General features: G+C 35.1%; 1 protein-coding gene across 1 annotated transcript; it reads right to left on the bottom strand.

Moving 5' to 3' along the window:
* Positions 1-9,706: 9,706 nt before the first annotated feature.
* Positions 9,707-15,395, bottom strand: LOC149707825 (uncharacterized). The gene is made up of 2 exons (XM_089862330.1): positions 14,920-15,395; positions 9,707-10,610 (listed from the first exon to the last, which is right to left on the bottom strand). The coding sequence occupies exons 1-2, from the start codon at positions 15,256-15,258 to the stop codon at positions 10,575-10,577; spliced, it is 375 nt and encodes a 124-aa protein (XP_089718456.1). The 5' UTR covers positions 15,259-15,395; the 3' UTR covers positions 9,707-10,574.

The raw sequence follows: 15,395 nt of genomic DNA on the forward strand, positions 1-15,395 counted from the left end.
GCCCAATGTCCTGAAATCTTAATGAGGGGTGTGTTACAATCGTTTCTATTATATTAAAAAGGTTTCAAGCTTTATTAGTGGATAATTATTTCAATACAAATTAATTTCCGATGTCATAGTTGTAAATTAAGAACTTAATGCACAATATCTTTGGATCTACTGGCCCAAATGTCCTGAAAATTTAATGAGAGGTGTGTTAAAATAATTTAACTTTCACTCCCTTTCCAAGATTAAACGAATTGCTTAAACATTACGCTAAAAATCTTAGAATTAAACAAAATTATAGGCCCTAAAGCCTAAAACACACCTATTTTGGGGAAGTTCAGAAGAACCCCTGTTTTTCTGCCAAAAGCACTATATTATGTACACGCAATTTTAGTTCAAAAATGTATTTATTGCAAATATCACATATTTTACAAAAACCAAAAATTAAGCATAGAAAAATCATGATTAAGAAACTAACTGAAAAGGGTTGGTGAAAAGTATCATAATACCTGTTGCAGTTGGTAAAAAACAAAGATTTAGTGGAGAGATAGTTTTAAATTATAATTAATTGTCAGGGAGATCCAAGAAGAAAAAAGCTTCCTCACAGCGATCCTCTTCTTGTTCAATGACATTCCGAAGCTTCTTGAGTGGTGCTTGATCTTAGTTTTGAAGCTTTGTTTTAGCATTTGTCAACTTTTCTTATTTTCACGATATACTTTACATTTTAATCGATTAATCTTTTAAATGCCCCGCCCAACAAGTAAGGATAACATTTAAAAATCGCCAAGGGTTTTCGAGACATCTGCCCCTCTGCATGTTTACAAATCATAGAAAATTGGTTCAAGAAGTCTATGATTTATAATCTATTAATCCCCAAAAGGCTAGTTTTGGACAAGTAGAATGAGGCTGGTTTTTTTTATCGCGGAAATAGGTTGTAAGAAATTAATTTACAATTGTGACATGGGATATTAATTTTTTTAAATATAATCGATTGTAAGATATCTCTAATTAAATTTTCGGGACATTTGGCCATTAGATCCAAAGTTATAGTGCATTAAGTACTTAGTTTAAAATTATGACATTGGAACTAAATTTTTATTAAAATAATTATCCACTAATAAAGCTTGAAACCTTTTTAATATAATAGAAAAGATTGTAACACACCTCTCATTAAAATTTCAGGACATTTGGACCAGTAGATCTGAAGATATATTCAGTCTTAGCACTGAACCCATCATTTTGGCTATGAAAATAATTTTTATAAAAAATATATCGACTGTAGAAGCTTGAATCCCTTCTAGATTAATAAAACACGTCAAAACACACTTCTCATTAAAATTTCAGGTCATTTGGATCAATAGTACAGAGGATCTGGCCAAAAAACCTACCTCCACCCATAGAACTTAATGTTAATTTTCGCTGACTTCGAATTTCCCGCCGAGAACCCAAAAGTTGCACTTTTTGGCCGATTGAACGGGCTTCTATAGCGCGAGCAGCTTGCGTCGAAATGCGCGTGATTGAGTGGGCTCTGCTGAGATTCAACCTTGAATATAGAGTAATTTCGGTTGAGAGGGGGAGTGAACTGTGTATCCCCTACGTTAGGGGCAACTTTGTACTAGAGAATACTATTTGCCCCCGGAAGGGAAGGGGGGGGATATCACTAAGGTAAGAGATAGAGGGTTTTGACGCTGCCGTATATGGGAAAGAAATTACTCTATATCAATAAATATTGTCGTCTGCAGTAGAGAAATCTAACTTTCCTACTCGCTAGCCATTTGGCCAATAACGGCGTGTGTGCGAGTTTATCACGTGACTTTAAAAATGGCACGACTACTCTCCTCAATTGTTGGGTCAATTAATTGGATTTTAATCGTAATTAGCGAAATTATAATTTTTTTATCAATCATTTCGATATCTTCTAAACGAGGCCGTTAATTTAAGGTCTAATGTAGGTACCCTAAACTTTTCCTTTAACCTTAATTGTTTTTAATGAAACTACAAAAGGCAACAGTTTAATGTTCAACCTTTCATTTAAAACCTATTTCAGACCTATGGAACAAATAGTCTTCAAAAAATGGTCGAGAAACTTTGGCTGTCACTGGAAATTTTTCCCATGTTATTGCAATGGAAAAATTTCGAGATTTTTGTCAAAATCTTTGATTAATTTTATAGAAATGAAAACCACCCTTAGCAACTTTATTTTTTATAAAATAAACTAATTAAGGGATCTCCACACATTAAGGGCCTGGATTGTAGATCCGTGGAATTTTTTAAAAACAGTAAACATAATACGAAAAAAATTTCATCCAATAAAAAACCACCCTTATACATTAAAGTATGAAGTCTTATCTAAGAGAGCTACCGCTCTCATAGAATTATCAGACTGATTCGGATGAACTAGTTGAGATTTAAAATGTAACAGTTTTTTATCTCTTTTTGCATTAAATAATAATTGAGCGTTAGAAGGTTTCATTGAATGAGTTTGGCATAAAATGAGCTTGTATTATCATGAATCTATATAACTATGATTATACAGCTGCGTTACACTGTCTAACTCTCGATAAGGTTTGGGCGGGGCTTAGCGAAAGGAGACATCAGTCACGTGTCTGCTAGTGTTAGGAGCGGGAGAAGGGAGGGGGAGTCCGGGGGTGTGTAAATTCGAAACGTCACTTCCTCTTGTCTTGTGATTGGCTACGCAAAACGCGTCAAAGATAGAAGGGTAACATCCAAACCAAATCGACATGATAGAAGGGGCATATGATAGAGATGATGCCGATTTAAGTTCATCTCATTTATCACACAAAAGTAAGTCTCAAATATTTTACCACATTTCGGCATTACTCGGTCAAACAAGTTAAGTTAAATATACCTGGCATCAGTGGGGCATGTTTTACAAAATAACGCCTGTTAGATTTACGTGCCTTATGAGGCACAAAGTCGTCATAGTCTGCCGCAGGAATCAGGCCGTCAGATTGAACCTTAGCTGCGTATTTTCCAGCCAAATTTTAACACGACCAGATCTATCAAACTATACCGGATTCATACATGTACCTCATGAGGTAAGAACTCGTACTTCATTCGACCATTTTAACCCCCGTCTGATTTTTTGATGGCCCCCTTTGAAGACGTCAGATTTCATATATTCAGAATCGCCATTTCCATCTCTATCATTTGCCACCTTTTTTATTCATGTACCTCATGAGGTAAGAAATAATACCTCATTACGGTCAAATATGACCCCGCCCCCCTCAAATGCCCCAGCTGTGACGCGTAAGACGGCCAGATCTATTAATGAGCATAAAAACTAAACTCATTCCAATAGTCAAACCTTTTGTACTTTATGAGGTAAGATCCAGACCACTGGCTCTTGGTCTAGTAATAAGTAGACCAAAGGCACAAGTTAGATGTCAAACTTCAATAATAACGAAGTTTCTTATGATTTTGGAAATAACCATTGTTAAAATGATGTAACTATAATTTAAGTAAGTTACTGAGAAAGAAAATAATATCAAATAAATTTATTAAATTATTTCAATATTTAAGATAATCTTGTTTCTCAACTCAAAATGAATCCAGAAAGAGTAAGAAAGTCGTCTCGTGGTGTGTCTGTGTGTGTCCTTTGATACACTAGTGCACCGCGTTAGCAGTTCGCCTTGTAAAGAAATCCAACAAAACCTTAATATTTTCTTTTTTATTTTGCACACGACATCTAGATGGCGTTTGCAAAATATTACTCTATACGGAAAATTTGACGAGGGAGAAGCCACTCTATAATAAAGTCTTTCTGAGGGTGTAAGATGGGAAGTGTATTACGCCGTATAACGCGGAAATACACTCGGGATTACTTTTTACAGTTTTTATTTCAATATTAAAACGGATTAAAGGCATATCTCCCGAATTTACGGCATTAAAACCACCAAAAAGGTAATACCGGGGGAATACGCCAGTGGCTGATCCCTCGAATGGCGTCGTGCGTTTCTAGTTGTCGAGGGGAAAGCCGCTCCGTAATAAAGTCTATCTGAGGGTGTACGATGGGAAGCGTATTACGCTAGTTGCCTGATCCCTCGAATGCCGAGCGCTCTCGCGGGGTGCGGGTTAGTAACCTCGTATTTTAAGCTTAAGATGATACTGAGAGAATAAACTAAGGGGAGATTGGCGCGGCTCTAGAGACCGCGCGCGTTATCAGGGGTATCGTAAATTATGTACGTAGGGAACCTCGTATTTTTAGCTTAAGGTTATACTCAGAATAAACGAAGGAGAGATCTCTGGTCTAAACGCGCCAGATTTTACGGTAGACGGTAGACCGGGAGTCTTATATCATGGAATAACCACGCGAGTTAGTTCTTCCATGCTTATATTACGTACGCGGGAACCTTGCGGACTGACAACGGCAATGCTCTAAGCCTTTGCTTAACTGAACTTTCTACTTTGATTTAAATATTAATTTATCAAGCTAAGTATAATTTTTGCGATCTACTGTCTTGTGACACTTGAAGTTCCGATTTAATGTTATAAGCAGATTCCCGATTAGTAAAATCAATATTCGGTAAGTATATACAAATGGCCAATTGATTTAAGTTCAAATAAAACGAAAATTATCAAATCTTAACTGAATTTCCTACTTAGATTTAAATATCAATTTTTCAAGCTAAGTATAATTTTTGTAAACACTGCGATTAATTGTATTATTTACTAAACATTGTGATTAATGTTTAGAGCTCGGCATTATCTATCCATTATCCACAAATTGGTGGATAACCGATTATTTATAAACAAAGTTGTAGATTATAATACGACTTAGCATATGAGTTATGTGGATAATTTTCGAGTATGGATGAAGATTGGGAAAGTTCAGAAGAACCCTTATGATTCTACCAAAAGCACTTTACAATTATGACATTGGAAATTAATTTTTTTTAAAATAATTATCCACTCTAAAAGTTTGAATTCTTTTTAATATAATATAATAGTTTGTAACACACCTCTCATTAAAATTTTAGGACATTTAAGTATAATTTTTGTGGTCTAAGTGAGACCATTTTTGTTCGTAATATAATATTTTACTAATAGCTCCTTAGAAGATTGCGTCACGTGTTCTTTATTTACTAAAGAGGAATTTTAGCTGCGCGAGCTTTCGGCTTTGAGTTTTGACGGGAGAGTGGAGACCGGGAGTGGACCGTCGGGAATCTAGTATTTTCATTGCCGACGTCAATGCTCTAAGCCTTTGAATTTTCTACTTTGATTTAAATTGTAATTTTTCAAGCTAAGTATAATTTTTGTGGTCTAAGTGAGACCATTTTTGTTCGTAATATATTATTTTACTAATAGCTCCTTAGAAGATTGCGTCAAGTGAGGAATTTTAGCTTGACCATTGCAAGCAAAACTCTGAGGCCATTGCCCAACGTTCACTGAGCCGCTTCGTCACATTATCTTATTACAATATCACATATAATGATAAATTTAACCACGGATATCCTGTTGAGATTGTTTTAAAGTTCCTAACTTTCGATTTTGAAGTAATATACTGTCTAGTGACACTTGAAGTTCCGATTTAATGTTATAAACAGACTAGGATCGTTAGCCAATATCGTAAATTAACCGATGTCAATATCAAAGCTTAACTGAAACACGGATACCATTTTTTTTAACTCATTAATCTAAAATAAAAATATAATCTTTCATATTTAAAAAAATATTCAGGTAGTATTTATAAAATGTTAATTAAAAGACGTAGTAATTGTCTAGATTAGTAAAATCCATTATCGGTAAGTGTACTCATACAAATGGAAATTTGATTAAAGTTCCTTTATAGAAACTAGTTCAAAAGAAACGAAAATTTTATTTAAATTTCTCCTTCAATATCACAAAACGATAACGTTTCTATTTTGGAATAGAAAAACTTCGGGAATTATGCAAAGAAGCTGCCCATTTTGGTGTCAGAAAATAATAAAAGTCATCTTCTTTTGAAACTTAACCTGAGAAATTTAAATTAAAGAATAGCTTGATATCTTTTCCACTGGATAATTGTTTGATATTGATATTTTCGTTTCATTGATTTTAAATAAATTGGTATTGACATCGGTTAATTTACGATATTGGCCAATTGATCATCACTAATAGTTTAAATAATTTCATTTAAACGGTTCAAAACCTTCAGGAAAAGCTTAGTTTTATATTGAATAAAATTCTAATTTTAAAGTAATAAATTAATTTATCGTAGGTAATTAATTTACTGCCTTAGTGTAATGTATGCTGAAATAAAATTATGCAATGAAAGAGGAAGTGACGTACATTTGGGTAAGTGTTTCGCGGGAGATTCAAATGTCGATTTGGGTTAAAGAAATAAGAGAATAATTTGAGATGGTGAAATGTTTGGCGGGAGATTCAAATGTCGATTTGGATTTGGGTTAGAGAATAGGGTTTTAAGCTCTCTCTCCTTATGGAACCAACCGTAATGTTTACATTTGGATTTGGGTATTTAATCATTGAAATTTTTAGAGAATAGTGTCCCTGGATACATTTCAAGTTTTCTGCTTAGTTCCGCTCTCGCGAATTTCCAGGAGGCTCAAAGTATTTGAGTTATTTCCGCCCAATTCAACCTTTTCTAGCTGTGATTTATTTCGTCGGTTTTATTTTAAGCAGGGACGGAAATAAGATAACTTTGAGACACTTATAGGGGTCACTGCCTCACTGGACCAATAAATTGATTGGGTGTGCAAAATGTTCTGGTTGCTGGACCAGCTTGTTCATAATATAAAACAAATTCGGAATTTCCATGCCCTTAATAGTTTCGTAGGTATAAAGCTCTGTTTCATTTTGATATTCAAAGAACATCTTTTGATTTTAATATTTGAAATGGGTGTTTACGTATAAATTAAACAATACTACAATTGTATATAGCTCAAACATTGTTCTTTCGAATACAAAATGAAAAGGGCGAACGTTTGTTGTTCCATCTGTTAGCATTGGCCTGAAAAGTAAACTATTGAGGACCGAGTTGAATTAAAATATGGGTTTTATTCTTCCTGTATTTAGGGGACATTAAAGGTTCAGAGTGAGCCGAAAGTTAAATACACATTTGAATAATCAGGTTAAGATTTTATAATAGGAGAAAGCATCATGGTGGCAATCAGGTCAGTGAAAGGTCTGGTCGTAATCGGAGATTGTGATAGCTAGAAAGAATATCGTTGAAGTGAAACGAGAGGATAGTATTTACACGGTAATCCAGTTGTGAATGTTGCTTTGATCATAAAGGGCGATTGATATCATTGAAAGGCCCTTTAAAAGGTGTAAATCAAAAATACCCTAGACCCGCTCGTCTCTAAAGTCCCGTTCTCTTAAAGGGAGAGTTAAATGGAAAATCAAGTGATTTTTCTATTGATTCTTCTACTAAATAGTGATGCATCCAAGAAATAACACCGAATTATTTTTAAATTACGATAAGTTTGAAATTTCATAGACAATTTTAAATAGTAGCTCCGACCAATCGCGTAACGCCCTGCCTTTACATTAACTAAATCCTTGTGCACGTTCCGTGTTGAATGAAATTTATCGCGAGATTTGATAACTTTCACGCGATGTGACAATCGTGGCGCGAGACATGGAGCATGTCACGAGAATTTTCAAAGGCAGGGGGTTATGTGATTGGTTGGAGGTACTTATTTAAAATTATCATGAAATCTCAAACGAATTTGAATTTTAAAATCATTCGGAGGTATTTAATGTATGTTTTACTACGGAGATTGGTCATATAATTATTAATTAGTAGAAAAATCGATAAAAATCACTATTATTTTCTTTTTCACCCTCTCTTTAAACGTGCTTCGCAATCTAACTCAAAGCGGGTTTGGAGGCGTTTTAAAGGGAGGGTGAAGTAGAAAATCAAGTGATTTTTTTTCGATTCTTCTACTTAATATAAGACCAGAGTCAAACATTCAGGAAATACTTCCGAATGATTTTAAAATTCAAATTAGGTTCAGATTTCGAGGATAATTTTAAAGAAGGTTCTCCGGCCAATCGCGTAACGCCCTGCCTTTTTATTAACAAAAATCTCTTGGCACGTTCCGTGTTGAATGAAATTTATCACGAGATTTGATAAAATTTGCACGCGACGTGACAATCGTGGTGCGAGACATGGAACGTACGTGTCACGAGAATTTTGTTAATAAAAAGGCAAGGCGTTACGCGATTGGTCGGAGGACCTTCTTTAAAATTATCCATAAAATCTGAACCTAATTTGAATTTTAAAATCATTCGGAAGTATTTCCTGAATGTTTCACTATGCAGACTGGTCTTATAATTAGTAGAAAAATCGATAAAAATTCACTTTATTTATCTTCTAATTCACCCTCCCTTTAAAGAGTGGACCGAGGCTGTTGAAATTGCTTCCAACTGGTAGGCATAATGTAGAGGATTTCAAAACAAGTCAGTTCTGAAGCTCCTAAAATTCAACATAAAGTCGAATGTTCTTATGACCCCCCACCCCCGTAAAAACATTCAGCCTTCATGCATCATATAAAAACACTATGCCTAAAATGTTCCCTTAAGCTTATGCCTAAAATGTTCCCTTAAGCTTTAATAGAAACCATAATCATTCCTAAAAAATATTTTATGAAAGACTGGCATTAAATAAAACCGAAAAACAGGTTGTACTGTCAATCATCGCAGGAAGACACTTGTTTTTTAATCTTTGTTTTAGTATAACAGCACTACAGTACGCACAATGATAACCTTTATATTGTATTATTATTTTTTTCTTCATGTTGTTTAATTTAATAACTGGTAGTTTTTAACTCCTGCAAAATTGGGTTTCATTTATGAGAAATTATTTTCTTTTCTTAAAAAGGATTTACTAAAAAACCAAGCAAAAGTTTCTCATAACACCCTTTTTTGTTTCCCAATACGGGATTTTCTTCTCGTTAACGTATTTACAAAGTTATGCCATAAAGTATTCATTAGTATTTTTATAAAACAAAGATTTGACGCCATAAATCCTTGCTTTTTTATTTTTATGTTGTGCCATCAAGGCAAATTTTCATTTAATGTAACAGCCTTTAAATAACTGTAAATATAATTCAATAAATCGCCATCATTATGGGATAGTTTTAAATTTCGTTTTTTTTGTTGCAAACAAATTACGAACGCGTGTAAATAACACACGCAATTCTGCTATGGATTTTTTTTAATTTAAAGGGATGTACAATGCTTATCTTTAAATCAAATAGAGCTCTAATAGTCACGCGTGATTTTCGTAGGGTGCATTGGGAAAGGAGATTCGCATTTCCATTGAATCCATCCGCCAAGTTGCCCCGTCACTACTCCATGCAGTAAAGAACTTCAAACAGTTCTTGACACGTCCCTACATACGCATTGTACATCCCTTTAAAGGGAGGGTGAAGTAGAAAATCAAGTGATTTTTTTATCGATTCTTCTACTAAATATAAGACCAGTCTGCATAGTGAAACATTCAGGAAATACTTCCGAACGATTTTAAAATTCAAATTAGGTTCAGAGATATTAACGATAATTTTAAAGAAGGACCTCCGACCAATCGGGTAACGCCTTGCCTTTTTATTAACAAAATTCTCGTGGCACGTTCCGTGTTGAATCAATTTATCGCGAGATTTGAAAAAATTTGTGTGATGTGACAATTGTGGCGCGAGACATGGAGCGTGCCACGAGAATTTTGTTAACAAAAAGGCAGGGCGTTACGCGATTGGTCGGAGGTCCTTATTTAAAATTACCCTTAAAATCTGAACCTAATTTGAATTTTAAAATCATTCGGAAGTATTTCCTGAATGTTTCACTATGCAGACTGGTCTTATAATTAGTAGAAGAATCGATAAAAAGTCACTTGATTTTCTACTTCACCCTCCCTTTAAATATACACTTATAAAACATTTTCCAACAGTCAGGTAAAACTTAAAAAAAAATCCTTTCAGACTTTTTATAAATCATTTTTGTTAAACAGCAGCAATCAAATGAAAAAGTTTCTGTACGGCTCTTAAATTATTTATTACATTATTATGAAATTTAACATTTATTTCTATATAATAATGATAATTAAATCAATTTATCTTGTAAACATTGATGAAATAATTGATGGTCTGATTCATTATTATTATTTTTTTTGGATAACTATAAATTTTAACAACTTTTGTCAATTTTATTTCACATTCAGTTTTAGGTTTTAATTTTTTTAATTATTTTTAATCTGAAGTCTAATACATCATCTATTTACACACCAGCATGCATACAGAAAAAACACTCACGTAAAAATTAAAAACTGCACACACCCACAAAAAAAAACTGGGAGAGCTTTAATTTATTTTTATTTTTTTTATATATAGTTAATATGGTAAAAAAATTATGGAAAACGGTTTGCTTGAAACATTCAAACTTATTTTTTTTTTTTATTCCCAAAACGTTTTTCAGTTTTTGGCGCTTCACAAAATAAATTATGCATTGTTCAAAGTATATAATTATGTTCTCACTGAGAAATAATTTTTTTCTATTTACTACCCAATCGTCAAAAAATTTGTCTTTCAGTTTCCATTGGAGCCTTTGTACTTGATTATCCACTAATTTCATCACATTGACCGATAAGGACCCTTCATTTTCAAGTACTGCAAACAAACAAAATTGATTTCGTATTAGTAAAATTACAATATCTTGAATTAACAATAAATATTAAAATCCATAAAATTAAAGGAATAGCGACGTTGTTTAAAAATTATCTCAAATCTAAAGAAAACCTTACTTTTTTGAGAGTTTAAACTCTTCTCATTCCAAAAAATATGTTTGATAAATATTTAAATATGAGGGAAAACACAGAAAAAACCAGGGTTGGCAACTACCTATCCAGTCCGGTTTAAACCACCTGGTTTAATCCGGATTAATCCACTTAAAAAATCCACCTAAAATATCCGGCTTAATTATGAATGGGGAAAAATCAATTTTGTGCCATAAAAATAATTAAAATACAACCAGAAACAAGGTAAAAATATATGAAGTGATAACTAAAGATTACTTATTATAAATGATAAAACTAATAGTTATGTTAGCAGTTACTGTCCAGTTACAGCTTACAATATATTACCAGTATTACTCGAACTTAAAGCATAGTTGACTTTCCTTACGAACTCCAGTTTTGTCTTGGGAAAGCTAGAGGCATTTGTGGGCGGGATTTATACGTGCATGTATAAATCCCGCCCACTAGCCTTTGCCAAGCCAAACCCGGAGTTTAGAAGGAAAGTCCCCTTGTAAGGGATCCACTGGAGCTGCGCTAGTGTTAGGCTCGTGCACTCAGGAAGCAAATAGATTTCATGAAAACATTTTAGCAGTTAAACTGGAAGACGATTTTGTATTGGAACCGGGGCTAGGGGTCGGGGAGTGCCCCAAAGCTCAAATAAGAGCTAAACCGAAGTACTTTGCCTCCAAAAAAACCTAAAATCACTCGTTTTTTTAAAAAATCCGGATAAATCCAATAAAATCCGGTTTAATCCAATAAAAACCACTGGTCTGGATTTTATTCAAATTATACGGATTTTTGCCAACCCTGGAAAAAACTCTTCGAAACTTGAAATTTGGGGGGCAAAAGCAAATTTGCGGAAAAGATTTTTGGCGGGTTTTTCTCCTTGATACGTCACTTAAGGCATCTCACGGAAAAACCAAGAGCGAGCGCCCGAGACTCCTGACGTCTACTAATGCCGCGCGAATCTGAATAAAATAGGCTTAACGAGGCGACACTAACAGGCGTCACGTGAGTGACATCTAGAGAGACAATTTCTCCTTACTACGTCATCAAACGAAACAAAATTTTAACTAGGCTTTTTCCAAACACAATACTTTGATTGCAATTTTATAAATTGCTACGAAACCAAATAAAAAGTAAACATATCATATTAAACTAGATTTTTCAAGGATTTTTTTTGCATTTTAAGTTTGTGCATGACGAAAATTATGTCTCTAACATTTTAAGTTAGGTTTGTAATCCCTAATAACTTAAATTGATAATCTACCATTAAGTTTACATTTCTGCATGTCATCCGTCTCATCCCAACCTGGTATTAAATTATATGAGCCCTGAAAGCCTTCCCTTTAGTGTAGTCTTACTGTAGGTTTTCGTTGCATAATTTGCTCCTCCAAAATATTTACAAGACTATGATCGCTTGAAACGTGGATTAACTAACGCTAGGGATTGTTCACTAACTGTGTTTCCCATGTATTACTATCGACTGTATTAAGCTCTATAGGGAAATAACATGGGGTGCCATTATTCTATTGCCAACTACATGTTCCGAATCATTGCTTTTTTCCCCTCTTCATTCCCTCAATTTATTGGACCAAAACGGATGCAGATATAGCGCCATCTCTAGACAAAATAAATAGAAAAGATGGCGGCGCCCAATTTAGGCCGTATTTGAATTTTGACGTCATAGAACACGTGATATTTGGAACAAATTTTCTTATAACTTCCTGTTAGGGATAGTAGCTGCTGCTAGGGGGCGTTTGGAACATACATGCCTTATCTTTGGGGGGAACGAACTATCCCTAGCTTAAAACAACCTTGGTAAAAAACTTGTACGTCTTTTGCCCTGTTTTTCTCTGAAACTTAAAAATATCAGTAGCGTTAGAAAAAGACCCTGATAGAACGAGACCCTAAACTAAAAAATCCCCCCCCCCCATGAGCGGCGATACCAGGGAAAGAATAATATCTATTGTATTTTTGGGCCCACATTCCTCTTTCGCACTGAAGTAAAGCAAGGGAGCAGGAGTCGTTCCATAAAAGACCTAATGATGGACACTTATAGAAGATTATCCGCTTATGGTAAAAATAAAAAAAACACTAAAAAAAACTAAAATTTGTAATGGTTTAAAAAATTACAGCCTTTAAAACGTTTCCTGAATCGGCACCCATATTGTCAGCTACATCGTGGATTAACTAACGCTAGGGATAGTTCGTTCCCCCCAAAAGATAAAGCATGCATGTTCCAAACGCCCCCTAGCAGCACCTACTATCCCTAACAGGAAGTTATAAGAAAATTGGACCAAATATCACGTGTTCTATGACGTCAAAATTCAAATACGCCCTAACGCCGCCATCTTTTCTATTTATTTTGTCTAGAGATGGCGCTATATCTGCATCCGTTTTGGTCCAATAAATTGGGGGAATGAAGAGGGGAATCAAGCAATGATTCGGAACATGTAGTTGGCAATAGCAATACATGGGAAACACAGGTAGTGAACAATCCCTAGCGTTAGTTAATCAATGGCTACATAGATATATCGTGGCAAGTTAAAGGGGCTCACCGGCGCTGTTGGGGGGAGACCGCCCTTAGTTCAGGGGGAAAAATCCAGCTCTTTGGACATAAGGAATGGCGCCACCGTCGCGGTGGGTGGGTAAGCAATATGCTAACCAACAGTTTGACCCCCCCCTTCACCGCAACAGCTCCGGCCAGCCCCTTTAATAATTAACTCATCTGAGTTATTAAGTCGGCAATTTATGTAAAGACCTTTTAGACGATACAAGTTTTTGACTCATTTGGATAAGTGAGCTTGAGTTGAGTAATCTAGGTGGGTTTGTGTAGTTGGGTCAAATGTTGTACCGTCTGAGAAGGCCTTTAGTCACATATTATTATGTAGAGATTTAATGATCCCCCATTCACAATTCCCCCAAAAAAACAATTTGGCAATTCAGTTTCTCATTTCCCTCCACATTCCGTTGGCGCCCTTTCTTTCCAGCTGCCCAGAAGGATAAGCTTGCTAAGGCTAGTTTTAGCTCAGCCCATACACATGAGTTCAGATTGGTTCTTCCCTTTGTCAAGGACTCAACGTATAAAAGGGTCAGTAGACTAAATAGCGTACATGGGGCACCAATGTAGGAGAGCTCTGCTTTAAATGCAAAAACAGAATGCTAGCAGCTGTAGCGTAGAAGCTGGCACTCACTCCTAATAAGTGTCAATTACCATATACATAGCATAAGTTTATAAGATATGTTCCATTAGTATGACACTTCCTATACTTCGTAGTGCTATAGAGACTAAAGCAAGTAGTCCACTTAGCCTTGCGAAACCGTTTCGTTACCGTTTTAAGTTCGTAAATCATCCGAAACAGGGCGCCCATTACCTAAGTCCGAAAGCATTGTTTAAGAAACGTTATCAGATGGCGTTCTGTTCGTATTTGGATACGTGACGTTACGTTACGTTACGTTAACGATACGGTTTCGCAAGGCTTAGTGGACTACTTGCTTTACAGCTCGAGCTAATTCGAGAACGACAAGCGAGAATTCACTACACGCGGTTTTACCAATCCATCTTCCTATTTATCCTGTACTAAGCCTTTGACAGTGCCTCGCCAGGCGTCGCTTTACAAGAATCGGCCAAATGGTAGTATTACCCCTCCACGGATTTTTAAAAGTTTGTACTCATTTCTGATAGTAAATGAGGTGGGGAACACGATGCCGTCAAAATTTTTCACCGCAAATGATTTAAAAAAAAAAAAAAAAGTAGCACATATTACTTATGGCTGTTTTTATATTTGATATTTGGGGCGCATACACTTGTTTAGATTATGTTTGGGATATTTTAGGTTCAGGTTAGGTTAGGTTAGGTTTCTATTAGATTTGTCCTTTTCCAACAATATTTCAATTTTCATATAGTATATTGGCAAATTTTGAAAGAAAAAAAAAAGAAAAATTCAAAATCATTTGCGGTGGAAATTTTTAACGGCATCGTGTTCCTCACCTCATTTACTATCAGAAATGAGTAAAAACTTTTAAAAATCCGTGGAGGGGTAATACTACTATTTTACCCACAAGAATCTATGACCTACCTCCCTCACTTCGTGACAAGCTCCAGTTTGAAACCAGTGACAAACTTATGGAACATATCTTATGGTAATAATAAAAATGTAGAGGTAAAAAGTGAAACTGACTTGAATGACAAGAGATGGTCCTCCATTGACAATATCCTGGGGTATTTGAGACAATGGACAGTTTTCAATACTCATTATTTGCAGATTTGTGCACAAAGCAAGCTCAAATGGCAGACTGTGAAGGTTAGGATTATCGTTTATGTAGAGTGACTCTAGCTTTTCCAGCGTTCCTATTTCTTCAGGTATGTAATTCAAATTGTTTTCTCCCGAACTCAGGAAGGTTAAGTTGGACAGGTGACCAATGGCTCTAGGTAAGCTGGTTAACTGGTTGCTCTGCACAATTAATCGCGTTAATGACTTCAAAAAACCTGTACCAAAAAAAAAACAGAGAGAATGCATTAGGAAAATATTCTACATAATCAGGTTGAACGCAGTCTAGCTTGTGATTATCGAATCATATTAAAAAAATACTTGATCCCTTTGCTTAGCGGATGATACACCATTTTGGTCTTTGAATGTGCATTTATTTCATTGGT

Source organism: Phalangium opilio, unplaced genomic scaffold, assembly GCF_054372755.1.
Source record: "Phalangium opilio isolate 3A_F unplaced genomic scaffold, DU_Popi_V2 ptg000013l_1, whole genome shotgun sequence".
NCBI lineage: Eukaryota > Metazoa > Arthropoda > Arachnida > Opiliones > Phalangiidae > Phalangium > Phalangium opilio.